Source organism: Archocentrus centrarchus, chromosome 11, assembly GCF_007364275.1.
Source record: "Archocentrus centrarchus isolate MPI-CPG fArcCen1 chromosome 11, fArcCen1, whole genome shotgun sequence".
Classification (NCBI taxonomy): domain Eukaryota; kingdom Metazoa; phylum Chordata; class Actinopteri; order Cichliformes; family Cichlidae; genus Archocentrus; species Archocentrus centrarchus.
Window position 1 is genome coordinate 22,647,971 of NC_044356.1, and position 23,293 is coordinate 22,671,263.

Sequence of the window (23,293 nt, forward strand, 5' to 3'; positions counted from 1 at the left end):
CATCTTTAAAAAAAGAAAAAAAAAGAAAAAAATAACAATCCATGAGCACAGGATAATATGGTGCTATTACTTTCTGGAACTGTCGTCACCATGGTGAGCTGTCATCAGTCAACCGGATTCTTCTTACGTCGTACTGACGCCAGACCATCCATGTGGCGTTCGAGTGATCCCGACAATTCTGGTTCAAGTGACCCCAAACACGACTAAACGCGCATACGTGTGCTGTTGTAGAGAAAGGGAATAGCAAGTATGAAAGGTTAGCACTTTTTTAAATTATTAATAGCTACACTAAACCAACATGAGTAACGAGCAGGAAACTAATTACCTCCAAATGCTGTCATGCATGTTACTTGAAATGTATTACAGTTTCCGCTTCCTTGGGGTTAAAGGGCCGTGAAAGAAAGACTCAAAACAAACAAGAAAATAAATTCAGACTAATCAGGGTTACAGCTGTCTGCATTTAAAATTACAGATTGCCCAGGTGGGCCTAATTTTGTTGAGTATTAACTCGTGCTGCCTGGTCTTACACATTTCCGACAGTCCCTGAAGGTCTGTACAAACCGAGGAGGAGGCTCCTCCCCGACAACAGTTCCCGACCTCCGACGAGATCTCAAGCTGCCACACTAAAGAGGAACAAAAAGGCGATCTGACAGCGGTTTTCTGCACTCCTCCACTTTCTCCGGGGTAGTCACGGGATTTCAATGTTCAGCCTGCTCTTCGTAAGTAGTCAGTGACTAAACTATTAGAACTGACCTGTGGGAACTTGTTTTTGTTTTGATTGTATGCGATTGTAGCGCTACAGATCCGCTAGAGCTCAATTAAAAGTTGTTATACATGTTTGATTATCACCACACGGCTGGTCAGCCAAAGTAAGTTGCATGGAGGGAGGGAGAGGGGGTTCTCCGAGAAGATGGTCCAGTATGTAGCCACGTTAATGTTAGCTTCGCAGAGCAAAGCTTGGACGGTGTGCTATAGTCTGTCTAAAATCGCGGTAAAGGTATGAATTTTAATTCTTGCTGCCCCTCATATGTGATATCTACACTTAATTTAATTACCTCTATCTCGACTAGTGTTGCCGCACTTCTGGTCTAAAGAGTGTTGGCAAAAGCAAAGTGCGTTAGCTATCCCGCTAGCTAACAAAGCTGCGCTACCTTGCTATCGCGGCTATGTCTATTTCCCAAAAGAAAAAAATCTGACTAGCCTTGGGACCACTGGCACGGCTGGGTTGTGATTAGCGTTTTGTTTTGTTTTGGGACCAGGATACGTCTGGTTGTATTTATACTGTTGTATTTTCTACACTGAACGTCGTCCGGAATGTCACAAGTGCTAGCGTTACATTAGCTCTACACGAGTACAGGTTACAGTAGCATTTCTGCTAAACATCATCTAGCCTAATAGTAACGGGTCCCTGTTCACGTTGTTAGCTGTCCTGTTAGTCCCGTCTGTTAGCAGTGGTACTGTTTATGTGTATTGAATGTTTAAATGTCTGTGATGGTCGTTTGTAGATTGTAAAAAGCTGAGAGGTAACTAGATGGCGACTGAGCTAGCTAACTGCCTTCCGCCCTTTGTGACAAATCTTGACCCGAAGTGTAGGTGACCCATATACTGGAAGCCAATTGCCAGGCTGACAGGTTTATTTAAAAAAAAACAAACCAAAACAAAACATGAAATATCCCGCAAACCGATATTTCATTTCTGCTGCAGTTTGTCGTCGCGGTTTTTGTTTGGAATGGGCTGTCGTGCTGCTGGCTTTATTGCTGGCTGTCTCGTTGGAGTCGGAAAACTTGCTCGGCTTCAATGAGGGGGAGGAAAAAAAAAGGAGAAAAAAGCCAACACTGGAGTTAGGTGGGTCTATAATTTAGCCTCGTTTGGTTTCCTAAAACGGAGAGCGCCCAGCCATTTAGCCATGTGGGCTGAAGTGAAATGAGGAAATGCACTTGGGGAGGAAGTTGACTGAAGCAGCTGTGACACTAAAGGCCGCGGTGCATTCCCATGCCTCTCAGTTTTCAATTTATGATCTTCCACTGATTTGAGGCTCCCCTCTGGTAGTAAATTCTAGTGGGCGCTAATACAACAAAATAACCATTCTACCAACAGGGCGGATGAGTCAATGAGTAACTGGTATAACAGGTAAGCTAATTATACATTCACGCTTATGAGTCACTTGCAAGGTGACCTGGTTTGCGTGTAGATGGGAAAGGTGAGGTGTGTGAGATTGCATTTAGTAAAGCAAACTCAGGGAATGTTGGCAAAACTGCAGCGGAAATAAGTTGTACTGTCAAGTTGAGGTAAGCGGTAAAGTGCATAGACTCGCTTCATAAAAGGCTAAAATGAAAACATCAGCATTGTAGTGTTTTGCGTCTTTACACTCAGCTGACATTTTGTTTCTTTGTCGAAGTAGGGCACAGATGACCCGCTTTATTTTATAGCTAATTGACTCATGATGCACCGGCCAATCTAGAAATGGCAACACTCGGCTCAGTCTGCTTATATAGCACATCCCGCAGCTAAAGACAGCCCTATACTCATTTGAGATTCCACTCTTCACGGCAAACTCTCATTACCTGTGAGTCCAGTCCCCATTATTTTGTGCATTCAGGCTAAACTTGAAACATCCTTATTTGAATTTTTGCCATTTTCTTAGCTAACTCAAACTTCTTGTGTAAGGACTAAATATGCTAATTGGTTGGTAATTTACCCAAATGGGGATTAAGGGTGCTTCAGCTGCCTACTAGCAGCACAGGGAAAAAAAGTACACTGACAAGATGGGAAGTTCTCAGCCTTGGTTACCGTAACTGTGAAAGGTGAACCCAGTGGTCAGTAACTTGATACCAGCTTACAAAGGAGGGTTACTGGGGGAGAAGCACACCTATGTTGTAGCCTGCGGGCTTTCAGCCCATCTAGCCACAGGGTGACTGAGTGTTGAAAGGTAGAGCCAATGAAGCCATTCCACACTGTCTGCCTTAACAGATTTGGGCAGTTTAAAATTTAGTTATTCTCCTGGACGTCTAGCTGTGGTGAGAATAGAACATAAGTTTCGGTTCTACAGTGGGCTGGCTCGCCCCTATCTTTGGCTTTAGTAGAAGTTCTTTTGAAATCAGTGCAAAGTGGAAAGCTAAGATTAGCTGCCCACAGTTTTTGCTACCTCTTTGCAAGGTTATTAAGTGAAACCCATATATAATTATGTATTAGTGGGCACCTTTTTATGTGTGGCTTGTTTCTTGAAAAGTGTGTGGGTTAATGAATCATACAGTGATTGGCACAGTGTTTACTGTTGTTGCCACAGTGTTGGGATGAAGCAAAAACAGGCTTCGTGGCACTGGCAGCGTCTCACGGATTGACACCTCTCCTAGATCCTGTTGCAGGGGTTCCTGCTGAAACTATAGCAACAGGTAGGAATAGGATCTTCCTTTGTTATTTGTTTACACCTGCCTTGTTTAGCTACAGCTGTCAGAGCTGCGGTTAGCAGGGGAACACTGAGTCCTTTGCCAAAACATACGATAGAAATATGTGTTATTTTTGTTCAAGCAGCTGTTTGTAGCTGTTTGCTTTTTCAGATTTTAGATAGTGTGCTGTTTTTTTTTTTTTTTTTTTTTTTTTTTTTTTGAAGCAGTTGTGGTCTAGACAACAAACCTGCTGTGTCTGCCCATTGCCTAGGTGCTTTTTTGTTTCTTGCTGCAGCCCCGCCACCCACCCTTAAGCAGCTTATTAAACACTTGAAATGTGTGACTGCCTCTCACAACATAAGCTCAAACTAATGTGCTCAATGTAACCAGAATCTCAAAAAGATGGATTTGCCATCAGGAGCTAATCTGAGATCCCAGGGTGTGTTATGGTTCTGGCAAGAGGCATTGACTCTTAGTTTGAAAGTTCCTTGATCAGAGTATATGAACAAGCTGTCTATTCTGAAGCTTAACATTCATTATAGCTGGGCTCTTAGTTCTTCTTCTTCTTTACTTTGTGAATATTTAGTGGCAGCACCATTGCTCCTCTCTGATCTCTTATCAAGAGACACTATATTCCCCACAGGAGCACTTGTTGCTACCACAGGGATAATTGTTGGTATGGCAACAGGCATCCCCTGATGCTGCTGTCAGAAGGCAGCGCTGGTTTCCAAATGTCAGAAGAATTGATGTTGTGGTGGGACTCAGCACCTCTTGGCAAAAATGTGAGCAGACATTCTCTTTTCTGGGTCTGACTGTTGCTGAGACTCCTGCACCCAAACCGACCTCTATACAGTCATGGAAGTTTACTTTCTTAAATGTTGTTGTTTTTTTTTTTTTATTGTAAATCTGTCATGAATTGGCTCTTTCACATATTGGTAATAGTTAAATGAACCCATGAGCCTGGCACACTTATAAACTTGTCATTGTGCCCTTCAAACAACAAACCAGTTAACCTCTATAGGGAGCAGCTGTCAGTTTTTTGATAGAGTGGAAGTAATTGTTATCTGGACTGTGGAAGGAACACCTTGTATTTTTACTGACCTTTCTTAAGGATACACCAGTTGTGAAAATCTGGGCCAGTAGTAAGATTTTTTTTTTTTTTTTTTTTTTTTTAAATGTATTTTATTTTTGTTTCCATTTATTTACCCATTTATGCCAAAGGGGGAAAATAATCTTATCAAAGTAACTGAAGATCTTTCAGCTATCTGTCACTCTTCTTTTCGAACACTGAGTAATGAAAAACTAAAACTAGAGTCTGTCATTGTCCTTGGACATCTTAGTTTTACTTACTGTTTACAAACATTTGCAAGAATGATAATCAGTCTTTGCTTATTGTTTCATTGTTCCATCTTATTATGAACATTTTAAAATCAATGTATCTTTATGTTTATACATTGTTTTTTTTTTTTTTTTTTTTTTTTTTTAAAGGCTAACAAAATAGATCTGTCAAACATCAGCCTCACTATTTGTGGATCATAAGATGACAAGGCCTATACATATCAACTACATTTGCATACTAGCTTTATAGTCAGTATGCTGAAGATTGTCTACATCTTCCTCGTACTAGCCAGTATTTAGAACATGTAGCCACAGCAAAAGTTCAGAACTTTGTCCAGCAAGCAGGGATAGGTGTGGGTCAGCAACAATTTGTCTCATTTTGTAACCACAACAAAATCACTACAGAAATTGGGAATTAATTGTTGCCATAATTGTTGTGCTGTGAGTTTTTGGGTACACTCAAATGGAAAGTGATCCTTCAGAAAATGAGAATCAACACTGTGCCCTGCTGCTGCAAAGGGCACAAATGAACACAGCCAAAAAAGTTGGCTTTGCTTCATAATCTTGCAGTGCTGTTTCTTGCCACTTTCTTTTTTTGCGAGGTGGTACAAAAATGCGCAATATCTAGTGGTAATTTTGTTGACAGTGAGGTAAACAGAAGCTTTTACATCACTACTGTAAATGAAAGGACTGTGAGGCAGACAAGCTAGATGGTATACGTTTCCTATTTTATTTATTTATTTATTTTTAAAGGGCAAATGGAATCCCAAAATTGACAACCAGAGAAGTACTGAAAGAACATATATCCAAATATTTGACTGTACGACTCCAGATTTCTTGTTAAAACTCTTGTTTAATACTGACTTGCAGTGCTTAAGTGATGTATTAGCTTGCAGATAGAGGTGTGGCTCGTTGCTGGTACGTGTTCTGTCTGTGCTGGGAGATGTCATCCTGGAGCAGATTTAGGATTGTGAGATGAGATTATCACTTATCACAGGAGCTCAGATGGCTGAATATAGTCCGGCGACCCATATTCCAGATCAAAACAGAAAACTTGACTGTCCTGTGGTTGGAGATCAGTCATATTGGGAAAAATAACTGTAATACACATTATAGAGTATGTAAATAGAACATTAAAGGTACCCCGTGGAAGAGTAATCGGTTTTTCTGAGTGGATGAGTTTTAGAAGTCATTTGGTAATCATTTAAAACTTTGGGAAAATGTGTAACAGACTCTTGTACAAACAGGTTAAAGTTCTGCTGGTCTCTACCTGGGGCTCCCCTGTGACGTTTTTGCTTGTTCATCTCTGTAGGCATATCGTTAAAATTCGCTTTCTGCATCCAGCATCGTAAATCTTGTAAGCAGAAATCTCTGCGCTCTCTCATTATTAGTGGATCCTTTTAGTCACTAATGGTAGAGTTTTCCATTGGTTTATTGTTGAGCTGGTCCACAGCCTCAGCTGTAGTTTTAGTGTTGCTGCATTTTGTGTCTTGATCTTGTATCATTTGATAACTTGCCCAGCCTTTGTTGGAGCACATTTTTGGCAGAAACACTTAGCACCTTTTGTCTTTCTTGTCAGTTTACTTTGTATGTTTGCACTTTTGATCCTCATTGAAATCAGAGAAAAATTTATTTAATTTTTTTCTTTTTTTCCCCCCATGTAATTGGTCAGTTTGTGGTGATTTTTGTTTTGTGAGAAGTGTGATTAAAAGTGCACCAAGGACAGAACAGACTTTTGTTTAAATGGTTTCTGCTTCTCATTCCCATTTCTAAGGTACTGAGCTCTGGTCTCTTTCAGTGCTTTCCAGAGATGGATCAGTCCCCCCCCCAAGTGCTATCAGAGGCCTTTGATCATCACACTGTTTATCTGTGCTCACTCAGAGGCAGCAAAGCAGTGTGATAAGTGGGCTTTGCCATGTGTGAGTGCGTGTGTTGTGGGTGTTCATCTGTTCATGGAAATGGAAGGAGGGGGTTACATGTTCCCTCACCTCCCTGTCTCTAGCCCAGTTTACACAGACAAAAAAAGCCAGTACAAGAAGTTCTCTGCAGGAAGATTACCTCCTGTCCTTTGGGAGTAGAGAGAGTTAACCTGTTGTTCTGTATATGGAATGGAAAGAGACTGCCTATTATCACAATGTCTGCAACATAAGCTGGGGAATTATAAGCAATTCTGACAGTTACTTAATATTTTTACTGTACCATTTTTGGCTGAAAGTATCAAATATTTTTCTCAAATATGGATGGCATGTTCACTAGTAGAAACAATACATACAGGTTTTGCCCGACACCACAGGCACTAAGAGCTGTTGCACACAACAACATAACACACTGAGCTGCCAGTAAGTAGATATAAAGATGCAAAATAAGCTGACATGACAGCTGCATTTGACATCCCCTTTTTTTTCTTTTCTTTTTTTAATGCTATTGCTGTCACTGTTGTGACAAATCATGAGTGAACACTTGACTTGCAGATGACAAATTTTGAGAAGTAAAAATGTTTAAGCTTTTTAAATGTCAGTGGTACTACAGCTACTTTAGTAATAGAGTAACAAGTCATGGTTTATCAAGAGAAACTTGGCTCAACAAATGCGTTTTTAGTCCATTTAAAAAAAACAAACAAGTTTTACTCAGTGTTATTTGTGATAATTGTGATGTCACAATTACTTTGGGAACCAGTTACACACACTTGTTGCTTGCAAACTTAATTTGTTGTAGCTTATCAATAGTCATTTTGTAAATTAATTGCCCAGAGAGAGCTGATGTCTAGGTACTGTGAGTAAGCAATGCGGCTTCTGTTCTACAGTGTATATATGCATGACCAAACATTTCTAAAGAAAACCACCCTGTTTACCATTGGGAAATATTAAACTATAATGGACTGTTTATGGTTGAGACAGACCAGCAGATTCATGACTTGTGCTTATGGAAATAATCTTGCTGTTAACCTTCATCCATTCATCCATCCACCTTCTTCCGCTTAACCCATTCAGGATCGCTGGGGTGGGGTGTGGTGGGGGACTGGAGCCAGCTGTCATAGGGTACACCCTGGACAGACTGCCAGTCTGTCGCAGGGCTCAATGTGTGTTTGGTCTACTTTTCATGGTTATTGCTGGGATAACTGAAAAAGTGCAGCCACAGTTTGAATGAGGTTAGATGAGCAGTTCTTGGAAAGCAAGTTATGGCACTTGGTGCTGGCGTAATGTCTGGTGACTTACATCAGTGTTGTTGTCTACAATTACTAATTAGACCCAACAGTGAATTTCGCTTCAGTCACTGCTGACTGAAAAATGCTTTGCTAAACCAGTATATCAAAGCATCCCAGAGCCACTCCAGCAGTAACAAGAAAACTCCATCCTGTTTATGTCATGACCCCGCCTTTTCAACAAACAAAGAGGGCTTCCGCTGGAAAAAATCTATGGAACAACGGAACGGAATGGTGGAGGCAATTCTGGGAATCGTTTCTGTAATGTAATGGCTGTGCCCGCTTGCTAATTGCGGTGATAGCGAACAGTTCCGATAGTGACCAGGTAAAGTTCTCAGCATGGCGTGAGAGGACCTCTGCCCGGTGCTGTGCTGGGCTATCAAATGATTTCCCTCCCTCTGTGTGAAACACAGCAAAAAGAATTCATTCTGTATTTTAATGACCATATGTGAATGAGAAAAACGCCTAATATTCAGTTATTTACCCCACACTGATATACAAATATATTTTCCAGAGTTTATCTCAAGTACGCATTAGTCCTGTGATGAAAGGAAACCATCATAACCACTGTATTTGTATGCACCAATTAAAACTGCTCATTCTACAGTTGAGAAGGATTGCTATGATATAATGTGATTAAATTGTGTCACAGCCATCCTTTTGAATCTGAGGTCCCATATAGGCAGCTTCTGACAAATAGGATCTATTAATATTAACAGTGGCTTAAAAATTATATGAAGATGATTAACTACAGTATTGAAATATTTAAAAAGACAAGTCTTTGATAGTGTGTAAATGAGTTAAAATAATTAAGTAATTGATCCTAGACCAAGTTATACCTGGCACCATATTAACCTCTATACAACTTTCATCCTTCTGTTCCATAGTTCTTATAGGGGGGCTGTTAATGCCCAGTTAACACATGCTGATGAGGTGAAAGCTGTAATATTTAAAAACTGGTCAAGTAACAAGGAAATGCAAATGCATCAAAATAACTTATGATCAAGTGATCAGGTCTCTGGTTAAAAAAGAGAAACTCAAGTGTGAATCGAACTGTGGTTTTAGAGAATTGTTACACCCCTAGTTATATCTGGCTTGGCTAGTTTTAATCTTAATGTTCTGATAACCTGATGCAGTTACTGTCGAATATGACGTAGTTTAGATGAGCAGTTGATGGATGATGCTGAGAAAGCTGCAAGCACGCCTATCAGAGGCCAAACAGTTGGAACAGGCACATTTTCAGTGGGCACAGAACTGTTTTTTTTTTTTTTTTTTAAAAGAATCATCCACACCTCAGTGCTGCATTACTCTTGGGTTAGTGGGTACACAGATGCTAGGCCTTTTGACAGTTCCATTTGATGTTTCAGTCGCTTAACATATTTTCAGTAGTGTTTGAAAATTAAAAGCATGTGAGCAAGTTTAGATGAGATGTTGTGGTGAATCTATAAACCCTTCAAAGAGGTGTGCTGTGGCTTGAGGAGTCCAGCTGCGGGGCAGCCCTGAGGATATTTGCGTATCTGCTGGTTTGGAGATTAATAGAGGCTCATTCTTTACTCCAACCTATTTGTAAGCTTGATCAAACAGTGACGATCCACATATAGGCTTTAACAAGAGGAATGTCTTAAACAACCAAGTGCAAAGGAAAGTATTTATGAAGGTTTTTATACTTTGTGCTGCTGTTCGTTTCACCTTTAACAGTGCAACATCATAACATTGAGTTCTCCGTAGTCTTAGTAAAAACGTACATATTTTTAACTTTTAAAGTTAAGTGCTTGTGGCTCTGTTACCACTTTTACTTGGGATGGAGAGAGGGGGAGGAGGTGGCTTGCCCTGAGGTTTTCTTTTGAGCCCCTTTTTAAAGTAGTAGTACCCAAAGGGGACTGCAGTAATAGCCCTTTGAAACACCCAGCATTACTGTATTTTAAACTAAGCACACCAGAAGGCTTAGTCACACCGTCTGTGCGTGGTTTCGCCTTGACACAGGTAAACACAGACATGACCAGCTGTCCTGGTTATAAGGATTTCATTAGGTGACGATATCCAAGGGCCAGCTGTCTCTCATTCAGCTTGTAATTATTAAATGTTGTGTCCTGTTGGTCTATCAGTTACCATGACGTATAACAGTGTAACTACAGGGAGCACCAACTGTAAAAAGATTTAAAACTGCAGAAGCGTGTTTTTCTTCACAGCTTTGTTTTTATCATTACTGTTCAGTTATGCTTTGTCAGTTTAATTGATTAGATCTCTAATTCCTTTTGCACCGATTTCACCACAAGTTACTTAACTTTACGAAAATATCCTAAAGCGTACTTCAAGTGATGAAGTGTATTGTCCTGTCAATATTGTGTCCTGCACATAGTGCTGGTAGTAATGGGGAAAAATGGTCCACACACAGGTCTAATCCAGCTTTGATACTCCAACCCTACCCGCATGGTAGGTGAAGTGGTGTTGTGCCGTTCTCAGAAACATTTTGAATAGACGCGCTCCAGTTCTTCCCACTTTCAGCCCAAGTCTCCTGTTTGCAAATCCTCAGGAGTGTGCAGCTCGTGGGAGACAAAACAACAGTTTGGGATCCTTGTTGGTGTTCCCAATGGAGTTTTTGCATACAGGCCACCCTCCCTTAATACCATCTTGTCCAAGCATGTCTGGGGATTTTGGTTTGTTTGTCACACATGGGGAGGGGAGGGGGGAGGCTAAAAAAAGAGTAGAAGCTGAACTACAGTAGCTTGTTGTAGTTTTGTGTGCACGTGTGTTTGCTTTCTTGCTCGCCTGTTTGTCTTTGCGTGTTTTCAAGCATGACTGATGGCAAGCGTGGATTGCGCTGCTTACTTCTATGTTTGTACTGTTTGTTGAATGCTCTGGTGACCTGTCACCATAACCTGCACTGACATGGGTATTAAACTGTCCAGGGAATTCATAGTGTGCTTTTTTTTTTTTCCTTTAGTAAAATACAAATGCAAAGACTGAGCTAGTGCGAAAGTCATTAAGCACTTTTTTTGGACTACATAACTTTAAGCAAAATTCATTCAAGAGAAGTTACTGAAGTTGTGTTCTAACACATAATAGTCCTGGAACATTGGCAGCAGATCATTAGGGTCCTGCGTACTGGGACCTCTTATGCAGTGGGTTTGTTCTGATGCCTGCTGTGGACCTTTGATTGGATTGGGATCTGAGGGGTGTGGGAACCTGCTAAATTTTCGCGGTGTAGCAGGGCACATTATCCTGCTAGAGGAAGATGTTGCTGTTTGGGAGCATGCCCAGTGCCAAGACCCCAGGTTTTCAGTAGTATGTTTTATTGTAGCAGGATGATCCTGCTTTTATTTTTGAATTTTTCTTTTTTGTTTTGTTTTTTTGCCTCTTGAGGGTTTTATAAGTGCATGTTACACTTTCATAAACCAGAAAAAAATGTAAATGTACTTTTTTTTTTTTTTTTTTTTCTGCTCCAGCTGGCAGAACAAGGGTAAAACCAGGAAAAAACAGTCAGCATGCAGCTGCACCGTCAAGCTAGGCCCTTGTTTTTCATAAGAGTGCGGGTTTTCACCCAGCATGTGACTCGTAAGCTAAAAAGAAGGCAGATTTGTTGCAGGGGTGATTATGACAGAAGTCAGTTTTTCCATGCTGTATTCCTACTCTTCCATATAGTGTTAAGTAGCATTTAGTGCATAGAACAGTAGTTCATCTTAGAAAATGGGACGTCATGAGTAAATGACCCTTACTTCATGCTCATTGGTGGACTAGACTCTTCCACACAAGTTTCACACAAAAGGTCTGCAGACATGTCTCTGGAATCTTTGTAATTGACTCAAGTGTGAAAAGCACCCAAAAAGTAAATGTGTGTGTTTGTGTGTGTGTGTGGTTGTTGGGCTGTTTTTGATCAACTTTTCCCTCCCAATAAAATCACTAAGGTCTTGTTACCAGCTGTTTTTTTTTTTTTTTTTTTTTTTTTTTTTTTTTTTTTTTCTCTCCTCTTTTCCTCCTAGCACTGAATTAAAGTGAATGAGTAGTGGTTTCTTCTTGTTCTTGGGTTTTGGTGTGAACACAGACTGCTCCAGTTTGAGGTGCTATACGCCCACCCAGCCTATCAGTTGTATTGACGTCACTGCTAGGAACCAGCTGGACCATTGGGCAGGTGTGATTCTCTGTTTTATCTCAACTAGAGGTTTTTTGCTTGTTGACCTTTTTTTTCTTTACTTTTTTTTTTTCCCCCCTCTCCTTTCACCTCATGTTTAATCTTGCTATCTATTGTTATGTCCTTTTTCAGGCTATCTCTTAGAAATGACATCTTGCTGGCTTTCTTCTTGTTACTATTTCTTTCTCTGTCCTCTTTGACATTTCCAAGTATATCAGTTATCTTTTATTTGACACTCACAGAGGCCACAGGAATGAAGGCATGCCCCTGTGATACTTGGCTCCAGTTCTGCTTGCGCTGGTTCATGGTTTCTCTAAGTTTGTTTGCAGCTGTCAGTGGTTCTCAATCTTCTCATTGAGTTCTCACATCAATACCTGCCATATTAGAGAGGCAAAAGGAGAATTCAGTACTTTACTGTCACCTTGTTTTGACATTCATGCATATTTATGTTTCGTGAAGGCAAAAATTCTGAGAATGAGGTGGGTGTAGCAAGCAGGTAGGTGTGAGTTCCAGAGCCCTTTTCTCTATTATCCCATGTTGCTCTCACGTCAAAGAACAGTTTCCTGCAGCCTGCCCTCCCTTCTCCTCACATGACAGGTGTTCCCTCGTACTACTCGACTTGGATCTCATGACAAAAATTAGGCCTCCAGCTACTTCTAGGCAGTCATTCCCAGTCTGGCTCCAGACAAAACGTCAGTAAAAGACGCAAGACCTTCGCTAGCCTCAAACCACCAGACTGGGATCCATGTAAAAGTAGCTTTTTTTTTTTTTTTTTTTTCACAAGGGGAGGATGAGGGTGGACTCAGACATTGCCCATTTTGTGTAAAAGTCTGTTTTGCAATCATGGTATTCCACTCTGTATGTTCCATCTCTCACTTTTATGTTTTTTTTTTTGTTTTTTTTTTTTTGGTCTTTCTAATTTTAGCACCACTCCCACCCCCGACAAGGTTGTGGCTATCTGCGCTATGTGCACAGTGTATGTATATAGTAGTCCTGGTGGGAGAGCCATGGAGACAGTCCACCTGATGGCTTTCAAGTGCCAACAAAAGCTTCCCACAGCTTTAGCTTTGCAGTTATGGTGTCTTGTTGCAGTGAAATCCTTAACATGGCGAAAGCCTTTTAATTAGCACTCCCACTGTAGCAGTTTACTGTTCATGCACTTAAGCTGTGATAACTTCACAGCTGCCACCTGCAGTGTTTTATTGATATTCTGAGCTTAGTTACCACTTACCTTACACTATGGGTTAATACCATTTTCATTTAGGTTGTTTTATGCCTGAGTTGACTTTGTTTTGCCAGACAGTTTGATGAATCAAGCTAAAATGATGAGTTGGCAGTTACAGGATATTTGTACCCTGGTTCCCATTCTTTTGCAGTTTTATCACCTGTTTTAGGTTTGCGTGTCCTTTTCTGTTCTGAGATATTACATTCCTTATCAGCTAATACTTGAACTCCTTGCTCTCTTATACTCACCCTCTTATTCCCTGTCTGCTGTTTCTTTGCTTTAGTCACTCTGGGAGGGTTCTGGTGAGTACCAGCTGATTTGAGAGGTTCTTCTCATCCACTCTACGTTCCTTTCCCCTGTTTTCCAACAGCTCCAACAGTAAACATATGATGTTGAACAGGGCACCAAGGGAGCGTTCTCTGAGCCAATGTGTGGGCCTCTGCCTTTACTCAGTGACCTTTTCTCCCGATTTAGAATATATGCTTATACATAGACACGCATGTGCAAAATGCCAGCTGTAAGCACAAGTTCTTTGCAATAGTGTTTCTTTCATTTAGAAAATGATCCAACTTTTAGAGAATACAGCATTAATAGCAATTGTAACTTTAAAAAAAAAATCTCAATTTAATGTTTGTATATAGAGTTTGTAGATTTTTGTGGCAGAGCAGCTGCAGAAAATAATGTGCACAGATGTATACATGTTTTTTTTAAAAAAAAGACTGTTTTATCTTGAAATAGTTGTTTGATCTAGCATTCTTACAATATTCCCATTAAGTTATGCCAGCCATTCATTCAGCCATTCAACAGCTAGAGATTGCGAACATGCTCTCGGTCTACAGTTTGGAAGGCTTCTCAATAGACTGCTGCTTGTTTCCTGTGTGGTTAAACATACTTTGCTTGTACGAACACATTTTGGTGCATGCGTGTGTGTGTGTTGTTCCTCCTTCCTCTAAGCAGTGCATAGCTGCAGAACCAGTTTGCAAATTTTGAGAGTAATTTGCATGCATTCCCGACAATGTTGTGATGGCAGACTGGCAAGCAGCTGGGCAGGCCCGATGCTGCCTAAATTTGCTTACTTCCTTTGAAAGGCTTACTTGGAATTGGTAGCCAAAACATTTCTTCAACTTTATCTGCTGTTATGCAATGCAATTTATGAATAGATGACAAGTCAGGTATGGCTATTGGTTTGAGCTGAAACTTTGCTCTCATTGGTAGCGACTTGAATTGCTTACCTCAAAGTTGTGAAAAGGTTAAGTTTTGCTAATTTTTGCTTTAAGTTGCCTTATGTCATGGACTTTCTATGGTGGTCACGTAGCTGTGAATCACTTCCTGTAAGGATGTCCCCTAAAATGGTGAGGGGAGACTTGCTTGTAAAGCAGTTCAATATATTATTCATTGATCACAAAATACTTTGTTTATAAAATATGCACACAGGAAGAACTTGTAAACAATGATTTTTATTAATCTAGTTAAAAAGCACATGCACCTGTCTCATTTGCACAAAGCTGTGTGTACTCCTTTCTGTACTGCCCAGTTGGAAACACCAAGAAACAGAAGTTGCAGATTTCTGTCCATCAACAAGTGGATTGTTTAACTAACTATAGAGATCTAGTACTGACAAATGTGATGTGAGCATGTTCTGAAGGGAGTGCAACAGAAACATGAAGCGCTGTAACCTGGCCCAGTTGAGCCTGCATTTAGTACTTCAGTACTACTGCATTCAGTACTTGCTTCTTAGTCACTGCTTATGCGCCCCACCTGGTCCTGAGGTGCTTCAGTTCACATAGACCAGTATTAACTTTAAAATCTGGGTTCCCATCTCCTTTTTTCCTCCCCTCTCTGTAACTCTCCTTTGGGCAGCATTTAGAACAGAAACTGTATGAAGTCACTTGGTGCATCTGGGCAGCCATTCACAATCCAGTTGCTTTTCATCTTTTAGCATAATCTGTCATTGTGGTGTCCTTGGTGTGTGTGTGTGTGTGTGTGTGTGTGTGTGTGTGTGTGTGTGTGTGGTTCTTTTTTTTTTTTTTTTTTTTTTTTTTCTCTTTTTCTAGTGTTTTCTCCATCTTTCAGTCTCTTAAATGTCTGCTCTCCTTTTCACAGTCAAGTTTCACAGGTGAAAAGCACACACTAGCCGCCCCATCTCTCCACTTATCTGTCCTTTTCATTTCTGGAGGATTAGGAGCTGATGAAAACAAACCTTAGAAGCCTGGCCGCCTTTTGTCCGAGCTTCAGTTGTCAGATTGTAGCTATGCCGCACTCTATTCTGCCAGGCTCAGAGGTGGTAATTAAAGGCGTCACAGATGATCTCGGCCATCACACACCAACACACGCACAAACAAAGTCAAGGCTGCTCTCAGTGCCATTGCAGCTGTTGCCAAGTCTAAAAGTTGGAGGGGAGGATAGAAATTTTAGAAAGTAGGATGGGGGGGTTGATACACTTCTTTTGCAGTAGCTCTGTGATTGGTGGTTGACTGAGAGGATAGGTGACAGTAGGTTAAAGGTGTGTGTGTGTGTGTGTGTGTGTGTGTGTGTGTGTGTGTGTTTTTTTTGTTTTTTTTTTTGTTTTTTTTAAAGCAGGGGAAAGTGGATTTGTTTGCCATTTTATGTTTTAAACTGTACTCGATATCAGGCTGGTTGACCTGAGACAATTTAAAGATATCAAAAGTTGTCCCCCAATTTATAGGTAATTATGCGTATGAAATAAAGTGGTGCAAGTACAGAGAGCCTTGTGTCATTCTCAGGGAGGCTTAAAAAAAAAGAGAAAAGAGTGGGATTGAAATGCTGGGGCTGTTTGAAGCATTGCCCACCCAGTAATCCTCACCTTGTGACTACTGCCTGTGACATGGTGCTAAAGTCCGATCCCTTTATTTTTTCAGTTATTGCCTACTCACTGCCTTGCGTATGTAGTAGGTGTAGTGAGGTTTTTTATTATTATTATTAAACTCTGCCTCCCCACCTCCCTCTTGCTCTGAGACAGTTCCAGCCAGTTTGTGGCGGCTGGGTTTAGACTGTCAAGGACTTGGCACAGTTCAGCTGACTGCTCCATGGCTAGTTACAGGCCAGACATTACCTGTTCTGAAAGACACCTTTATGAAGTGTTTCTGCGCTTCTTGCTGTGAATATTATTAGTTTTCCATTTTTGGTGACAGGTGGTGAATTGACAGTAATTCAAAAGTGCTGTCATTTCACTGCAGGATTAACTGGCTGGAAGGTAGAAACAATCATGATTGTGATTTTTGAGTTTTTGTAAACTATGTTTAAAAGATACTTTCAGATGCTGCCTTATTCATGAGGGGACGCCACAGTGAGTAGCTCTGCATGTTTGACTCAACAGAGTTTTTACACCAGATGTCCTTCCTGATGCAACCCCAAAGGGATTTGGCTCCTCCCGGGATCAAACCAGGGGTCTTTTGCTGGTTAGGTGAATGTGCAAGCCACTACACTATGGAGCCACTTGTCTGTACATTTTGTTACATATTCCAAAAGCTCATATTTCAGAAGTCAAATGCCCCAACTGTGATTACAGCTTTGTGCAGACTGCAGATCACGTTTCAATTAGCCAAGAGATAGATAGATAGATAGATAGATATAGATATAAAATAAATAAATAATATAATATAGCTGTGAGCTTGCTGGCTACATGCTTCAATATTGTTGTTGGTTGCCATCAGAAATACTAGCTGCATGAATTATTTGTATTTAACAGTGCAATGTGTAGTCTACGGTTCTAAGCAGTCACCTGCCACCCCTCAGTCTCTTATGGAAATTTGTAAACAAGTAAGATGGAAAATGAGACACACAACAGACCCACAAACCAACACAGTTAAGCATTGTTTTGATCTGAATTGATTTATTGTAGATAGTTTAATCTGGCACAGCCTAACTCCAGCAACAGTTGTGTGGCAGTTAACCTGCAAGGCAAGGAATGCTGGTGTTAGCACTGCACACATCAACCACACTTGGTAAACTAATCAGACATGGTGTGTCTGTGAGAACAGTATTGTGCAAGGCTGCACCACATATTTCAACAGCATTATAAAATGCTGTTTGATTTACTGAAGAAAATGATTAAGTGTTTTGGTGGTTTCCTTAATACATAAGCAGTGTCTGTACGCAGTGTTTAGCTTTGGCCTTTAGATTGTTTTGACAGTTTGATTTGGTTTCTTGCTTTTAAATGGTGTTTTTTTTTTTTCCTTCTTTCTCTTCTCATTTAAATTACTTAAAATAGTTTCATCCCTAGTTATAAGGTGTGAAAAGCACACGTTTTAGAAAACCTTTTCTAAGGGGGGGGAAATAATCTTTGGATTTAAATTCTTCTCTATAAATTAAAATTAAAGATTTATATTTGTCTATTAAACAAGATAGTTCATATCATTACTATAGATAAAGACAAGCATTCATATATTGTTGATGTCCACCCAGTGCTCAAAAGTCAACATGTGGTATAATTAATACCCGTGCTAATAATCAGGTACAATAATGATTTACTAAATGAGTTATTTATGGTTATTACTGTTAATCAGATGCGGCTGTGCAAATTTACCAAGCGTTGTATACTGTAACACGTTAAGTCAGTGGCTGCCTGCTTTAATACACGGCTTGTAAAGGTGCTGGTTATGTATTTGAAATGTTTTTCATTAAATCATCTCCCCTTTTGTCCTCTGTTCACAGGGTTTCTGTGTTGACTTGAGCTGTACCTATATGGCGTGTGTGAGCGGAGAGTTCTGCCAGGCACAGCACCTCACCTCCGTGGAGAAGTGAATCGGCCGCCCCCCGAGGGACTACGCTACCCAGAAACCCCCCTGACTGCCAGCACACTAGGAACTGCTGACTTTCCCAAAGGCCCCCTGGGATATTGCGTAGCCCTTGGCCTGATTGCTCTGCCCTGTCCCAACCAATACGAAAAACCTTTTCTTTCCACTTTCTCCTTGAACAGCCAATCACAAACAGCTCTCCTGAATGGGGTAAACTGATTGGATGACTCCTGGATAGTCTCATCTACTTCTATTTTTTTTTTTTTTTTTTTTTTAATTATTCTTTTAATTTTTTAAATTTTGTATTATTTTTTTTTTCCTTTTACATCCCAGAGTACTGTGGACTAGTTTATCCTTTTTTGTGACCCTTCCCTGTGTACATCATCCCATAGTGAAAATTTGTTCTCTTGATTCACCCCCCCCCTCCACGTGTTGTCATTTTTATTTATTCTACCCTACATGAATACATAAATCTAGCAGTTTTTGCTGACTTCTGAGCCAAAAGTCGCTTTTGTTTTGTAAGAGATTTGTATTGTAATTGTTTTTTAAGCCGTCTCGCCAACATGAACCGCCCCGCTGCAGTCGAGATTGCCTACGAGTGCATGAGGTTCCTCATCACCCACAACCCCACCAATGCCACACTTAACAAGTTCACTGAGGTATGCTTTGAGTTTGTGTACATCTGTTTGTCAGTTTGAAAGGGCTTTTTCTTAAGTGCTTTCTCTCGATTTCTGCCAGGAACTGAAAAAGTTTGAGGTGAACACTCTGGTGAGAGTTTGTGATGCCACCTATGATAAGGCTCCAGTAGAGAAAGAGGGCATACAGGTCTTGGTAAGAGTTGACATACATATTTGTAGCAACCTTTTACTAGCTGTTTATGCTGTTCAACTAAGTTATTTTATGTATGCTTTTAGGATTGGCCTTTCGATGATGGTGCCCCTCCTCCCACCCAAATTGTGGATGACTGGCTCAAGTTGCTCAACACCAAATTTCGAGAGAAACCTGGCTGCTGCATCGCTGTGCACTGTGTGGCAGGGCTCGGCCGGTATGGATAGTATACAGTTGACTTCCTCTTCACTAAAAGCATTCTTTTACTTACCCCAAATAACAGGCCTGTGCATAATACACAAAAACATGTAGTGGTACACATTTAAGGTTGGAAGGTTAGAATACAGTTGTTTGGATCCATATCAAAGGGGCAGCAGCCTAACTGAGACATCTGTTCTCAAAGTTAGAAATGCCATTTCCAAGGAGGCAACCCAGCCTCTCCCTTGTGTAACTCAGCCCATTTGGCCTAGTGTCTCATCCTTTGTTTTTAGGGTTTTCTTTTTTTTTCCCCCTGTCCTGTTAGTAATCTGGTTAGTGTGACCAGGGACCATTTTATCGCTGCAGTATTACAGCAGCTCCAGAGAGATGTGGTCAGAATCCGCTCTCACACAGGACCGGAGAAAGCACAAAATCGTTTCTTCAGTATTGATCTCAGCGCGTGGGCTGGTTGTCTTTCTCGCTTCCCCCTAAATTTAATCTTCAGTACTCATTAGTGATTAATTTAGTAACTCAAACAGTTGTCTCCTCCTGTTAGTGCTCTGCAAAAAGACAAATAGCTGGTTAAATGATCACTATCATTAGTTACAGTCAGGCATTGCCTCTGCAGAATTAAGGCATTTGCTTTTAAATACAGTCTGTCTGGTCATGAGGTTGCACAGGCGAAGAGATCCACATTTCTTATTCACAGACCAGTGTGACAGTGAATTACAAACAAGTTATGCTGAATAACAACACAAGTGTGAAAACAAATAAGGCAGAAGCACATGACATGGGGGTGTTGGTGTGAAAATGTCTTTCCTGACCACAAGTGCACAGTTAGCCAATCTGTTCTCAATGGCTTCTAGCGTTTGGCATTGCTGTGGCATTCCAGAGGTTGTATAATTCCCAATATTGGTTAGACTGGCATTTTCTGACTGTCTCCTCTTCTTCCCTGTACTTTTAGTGCAGTCATGAGTTGTCTGCCTAACAGTCTGATCTGCTTTACACAGGCTAACGCTTAGGCCCTCAGTGTAGGAGGGAGCAGCTATGTGTCTTGTTGTTTCCCCACAATATTCTCACATACTGTCTCTCTTGAATTTTATGTGAGAGAGAAGCCACTAAAGGAACTGCTCTGTCAGCACTGAGCTCTAACCTGCCAAGTGGTCTAGAAAGTGTTTATATTTGTCTTTTCTCACCCTATCTCCTGTTATGAGAAAGGAGAAGCCTTTTACTCTAAGTCTTCACAGTTTTGTGTTTGAGGCTCAGGGTGTGAGCACAGTGCCTCAGCAGGGCAACACTGAACTCGTGCACCCCTGATGAGTTCCCAGGCCTCTTTTCCAGGTTTAAACGCCCCTCTCTCATTCCTTCACTACCATATTACTGTGGAACCATGTGACTCTTGGCATTTAATCTTCTCCTCTCCTCCTTTCTTTCTTGGATGCTCTGTCCGTGTGCTTGAACCGGTCCACTGGATTTCTGTACCTCACAGAGCTCCAGTCTTAGTGGCCTTGGCCCTCATTGAGTGCGGGATGAAGTATGAGGATGCTGTGCAGTTCATAAGACAGTAAGTATGCTCTCTATTTTTGTACTTGACTGTAAGTGGATGCTCAGTCTTTTTCAAAATGTTTTATCTTTAACGAATTTAATGTAAATCAGACACATGGTGTGCTGATATTGAACATTAGGAATTATAAAATTTGTCTGTCAGTAAGTCTTAAAAAAAAAAAAAAAAAAAAAAAAATGAAGTGGTTAATGTATTTCTAGAGTCAGATTAACACCTACAAAGAAGTCTATATGCAGTAAGTTGGTGGGTCTTAAAGCAGTTGAACTCTTTAGAATAAAAACACTTTGCTAGCTCTAGGAGGATGTTACCGCTCCCACCCAAAAATATTCTGGTGCAGAAACCAGTGTAACTTTGGACATATGCTAGCTCTAACAAGCTTTTGCCAGTGTTTAATTTAATTTTTTTTTTTTTTTTTTTTTTGCTAAGCTAACCAGCTGCTAGCTGATATCAGAGATGCTTTTGGGAAAAAGCATGTTTGAATTCCCAACAACTGTGGACCCTTTTTGTTTCCTGTCACCGGTTGCATCCACACGACCAGTTGGAAAGCTAATGTACCGTATAAGCCAGTTGGTAGTTGGCATAGCAACAACTGGGCTACATCAACAACAAATTGAAGGATGCCATAAACAGTTGTGGGTTTCATGGTAAAGAAAGTTGAAAGCGACCTATTTTGTGCTGTTTTGATTTAGATTATGTGACTTTAGAAGTGAGGTGAAATCAAAAATGCCTGATTAACATCCAGCAGCATCCAGTAAACTGTACTAATTTGCTTGGTTATTTCCTGTAATCCCATTTTAGCTTAATCATTTTCTCGTTTTGGCTGGCCCAAGTATTTGAGAGGAAATGCTAAAATTGTGTTTTTTGTTTTATCCTTTAAGAGCTATTTGATGATAGCTGTGTAAACAACAAAGGCCTTATTTAATGTGTCTAATGTTTATGGAGCTGTGCTGTTAGCTTTAAATATGCCAGTTGCCAATACCACACCAAACATCACGTGATGTTTGGTCCGAAGGGGCTAAAAGACTCAGAAAATGAGGTTCTAGAGAGTTCCTACATTGCTGACTTGCTTGAAAGTGCCTGTTGATTTACTACTGTAATCACTGTCATTTTTTTTGAATGCGTTCTTTACCACCACATGATTTTTCATTTGCTCTCCCTCTTTCCTCCTCTGCTTTTCATAGGAAGAGACGTGGAGCCTTCAACTCCAAACAGCTTCTTTACCTCGAGAAATACAGACCCAAAATGCGTCTGCGGTTCAAGGATAACAACGGCCACAACTGCTGCGTGCAGTAGGCTGCCTGTCAGTGCATCTTTCTTATGCGCATCTAGTGGGGAATCTTCCAATAAGGGAGATATTAAAACAAAAAAACAAACAAAAAAAAGAGTGCTATCAGTAATTATTGTGATGATTTGTTAACACTGAGTCATGATTAATTGAGAGGAAGCGAGTGATCAAATGAATGAAGCCAGATCTGGGGATCCACCAGCCGAACCAATGAATGGAAGGTTAAAGCACACAGATAGGCCCGCCTCCCGGTTATACTGTTCAACCACGGGCTAGAATTTTTCAACTTGAGTCCATCCTGTTTTTTTTTTTTTTTTTTTTTTTTTTTTTCTTTTCAATTGTAATCATGGGATAAACGTTTCCATTTTGTGAATGCTTATTTTTACACAAACATGGTGATGAAATGATATATTCTCATTTTTATTTCCACTGATTATTGATATTATAATTAGGCCAGAATGATGTACCTTTTTTAAAAACATTTTTTAAACTCTGAACACACATTGTGACTGTCTTTTTTGCACAAAACTCAAAGGTTCACCTGAAAAATGCAGTAATGTTTTACCCTTCACTTAATGTCACTTTCAGTTTAGGGGTTCACTGAGTTTGAATATGTCTGTAATATTTATTCACAAGGTGTGTGTGTGTGGTAGTTAAGAGTTTGGTGGGGGCAAGGACACTTTGTTATCCAATAGTTTTGTTTTTTGTTTTTATTTTTATCCTTTTTGAGAGCCATGTCATTTTTTTTTTTTTTTCTTTTTGTTCTTTTAAATCTTGTTGGAGTGCAATAATCAGTCCACCTCAGATAAGTCCGCCAAACCCTGCTGAGCGTCCTGCACACACATACACACACAAACTTCAGATTCTTATCCAGGCAGTAAAATAATGTAACTACTACAACAGGTACTTCTGATTTCACTGTCTCCCCATTGGGGCTACAATAGGACTCTTTCCAAATATGCATATTTAAACTCGTACACAGAGCCTAAGATCCAATCTGAAAGTCAAGCTGGAGAAGAATGAAAGTGGTCAGTTTTTTATCATTGTACCCATTTTGAAAACATCCCCAATTCGTATTGGTTCTTTAAAGATAAATAAATTCAAATAAAAAAGCAAACTTGTCTGTCCTTTTTGCCCCACCTGATTGTTGCTTTTGGGTTTCTCGGAAGTATGACTGTTGGTGTTGGGTGGTACAGTTACACCAGCAGATGTGTGGTTTTTCTATGTTTAATATATAAGGTTTTTAGATTGGGAGAAGAGGGGAAAAAAAAAAACAAAAAAAAAAAACACAATAACAAAACAAACCCACCCACCCCTATCCAACAAACAACCAACAGCCCAGTAAGCTGTGTGGTCTTTTTCATATTCAAGGTTTAAAACT

General features: G+C 40.3%; 1 protein-coding gene across 2 annotated transcripts; it reads left to right on the top strand.

Annotated features, from left to right (window-relative positions):
• The first annotated feature begins 564 nt into the window (after positions 1-564).
• Positions 565-23,029, top strand: ptp4a2b (protein tyrosine phosphatase 4A2b). Of its 2 annotated transcripts, none has more exons than XM_030740524.1 (7): positions 565-719; positions 17,955-18,247; positions 18,588-18,696; positions 18,776-18,868; positions 18,952-19,082; positions 20,553-20,627; positions 21,809-23,029. In XM_030740524.1, exons 2-7 carry the CDS (start codon positions 18,243-18,245, stop codon positions 21,918-21,920), a joined length of 525 nt encoding a protein of 174 aa, XP_030596384.1. In that variant the 5' UTR covers positions 565-719; positions 17,955-18,242; the 3' UTR covers positions 21,921-23,029. The 2 variants fall into 2 exon arrangements, with proteins under 2 accessions (XP_030596384.1, XP_030596385.1); XM_030740525.1 differs by lacking the exon at positions 565-719 and adding an exon at positions 1,702-1,845.
• The last annotated feature ends 264 nt before the right edge of the window (positions 23,030-23,293 follow it).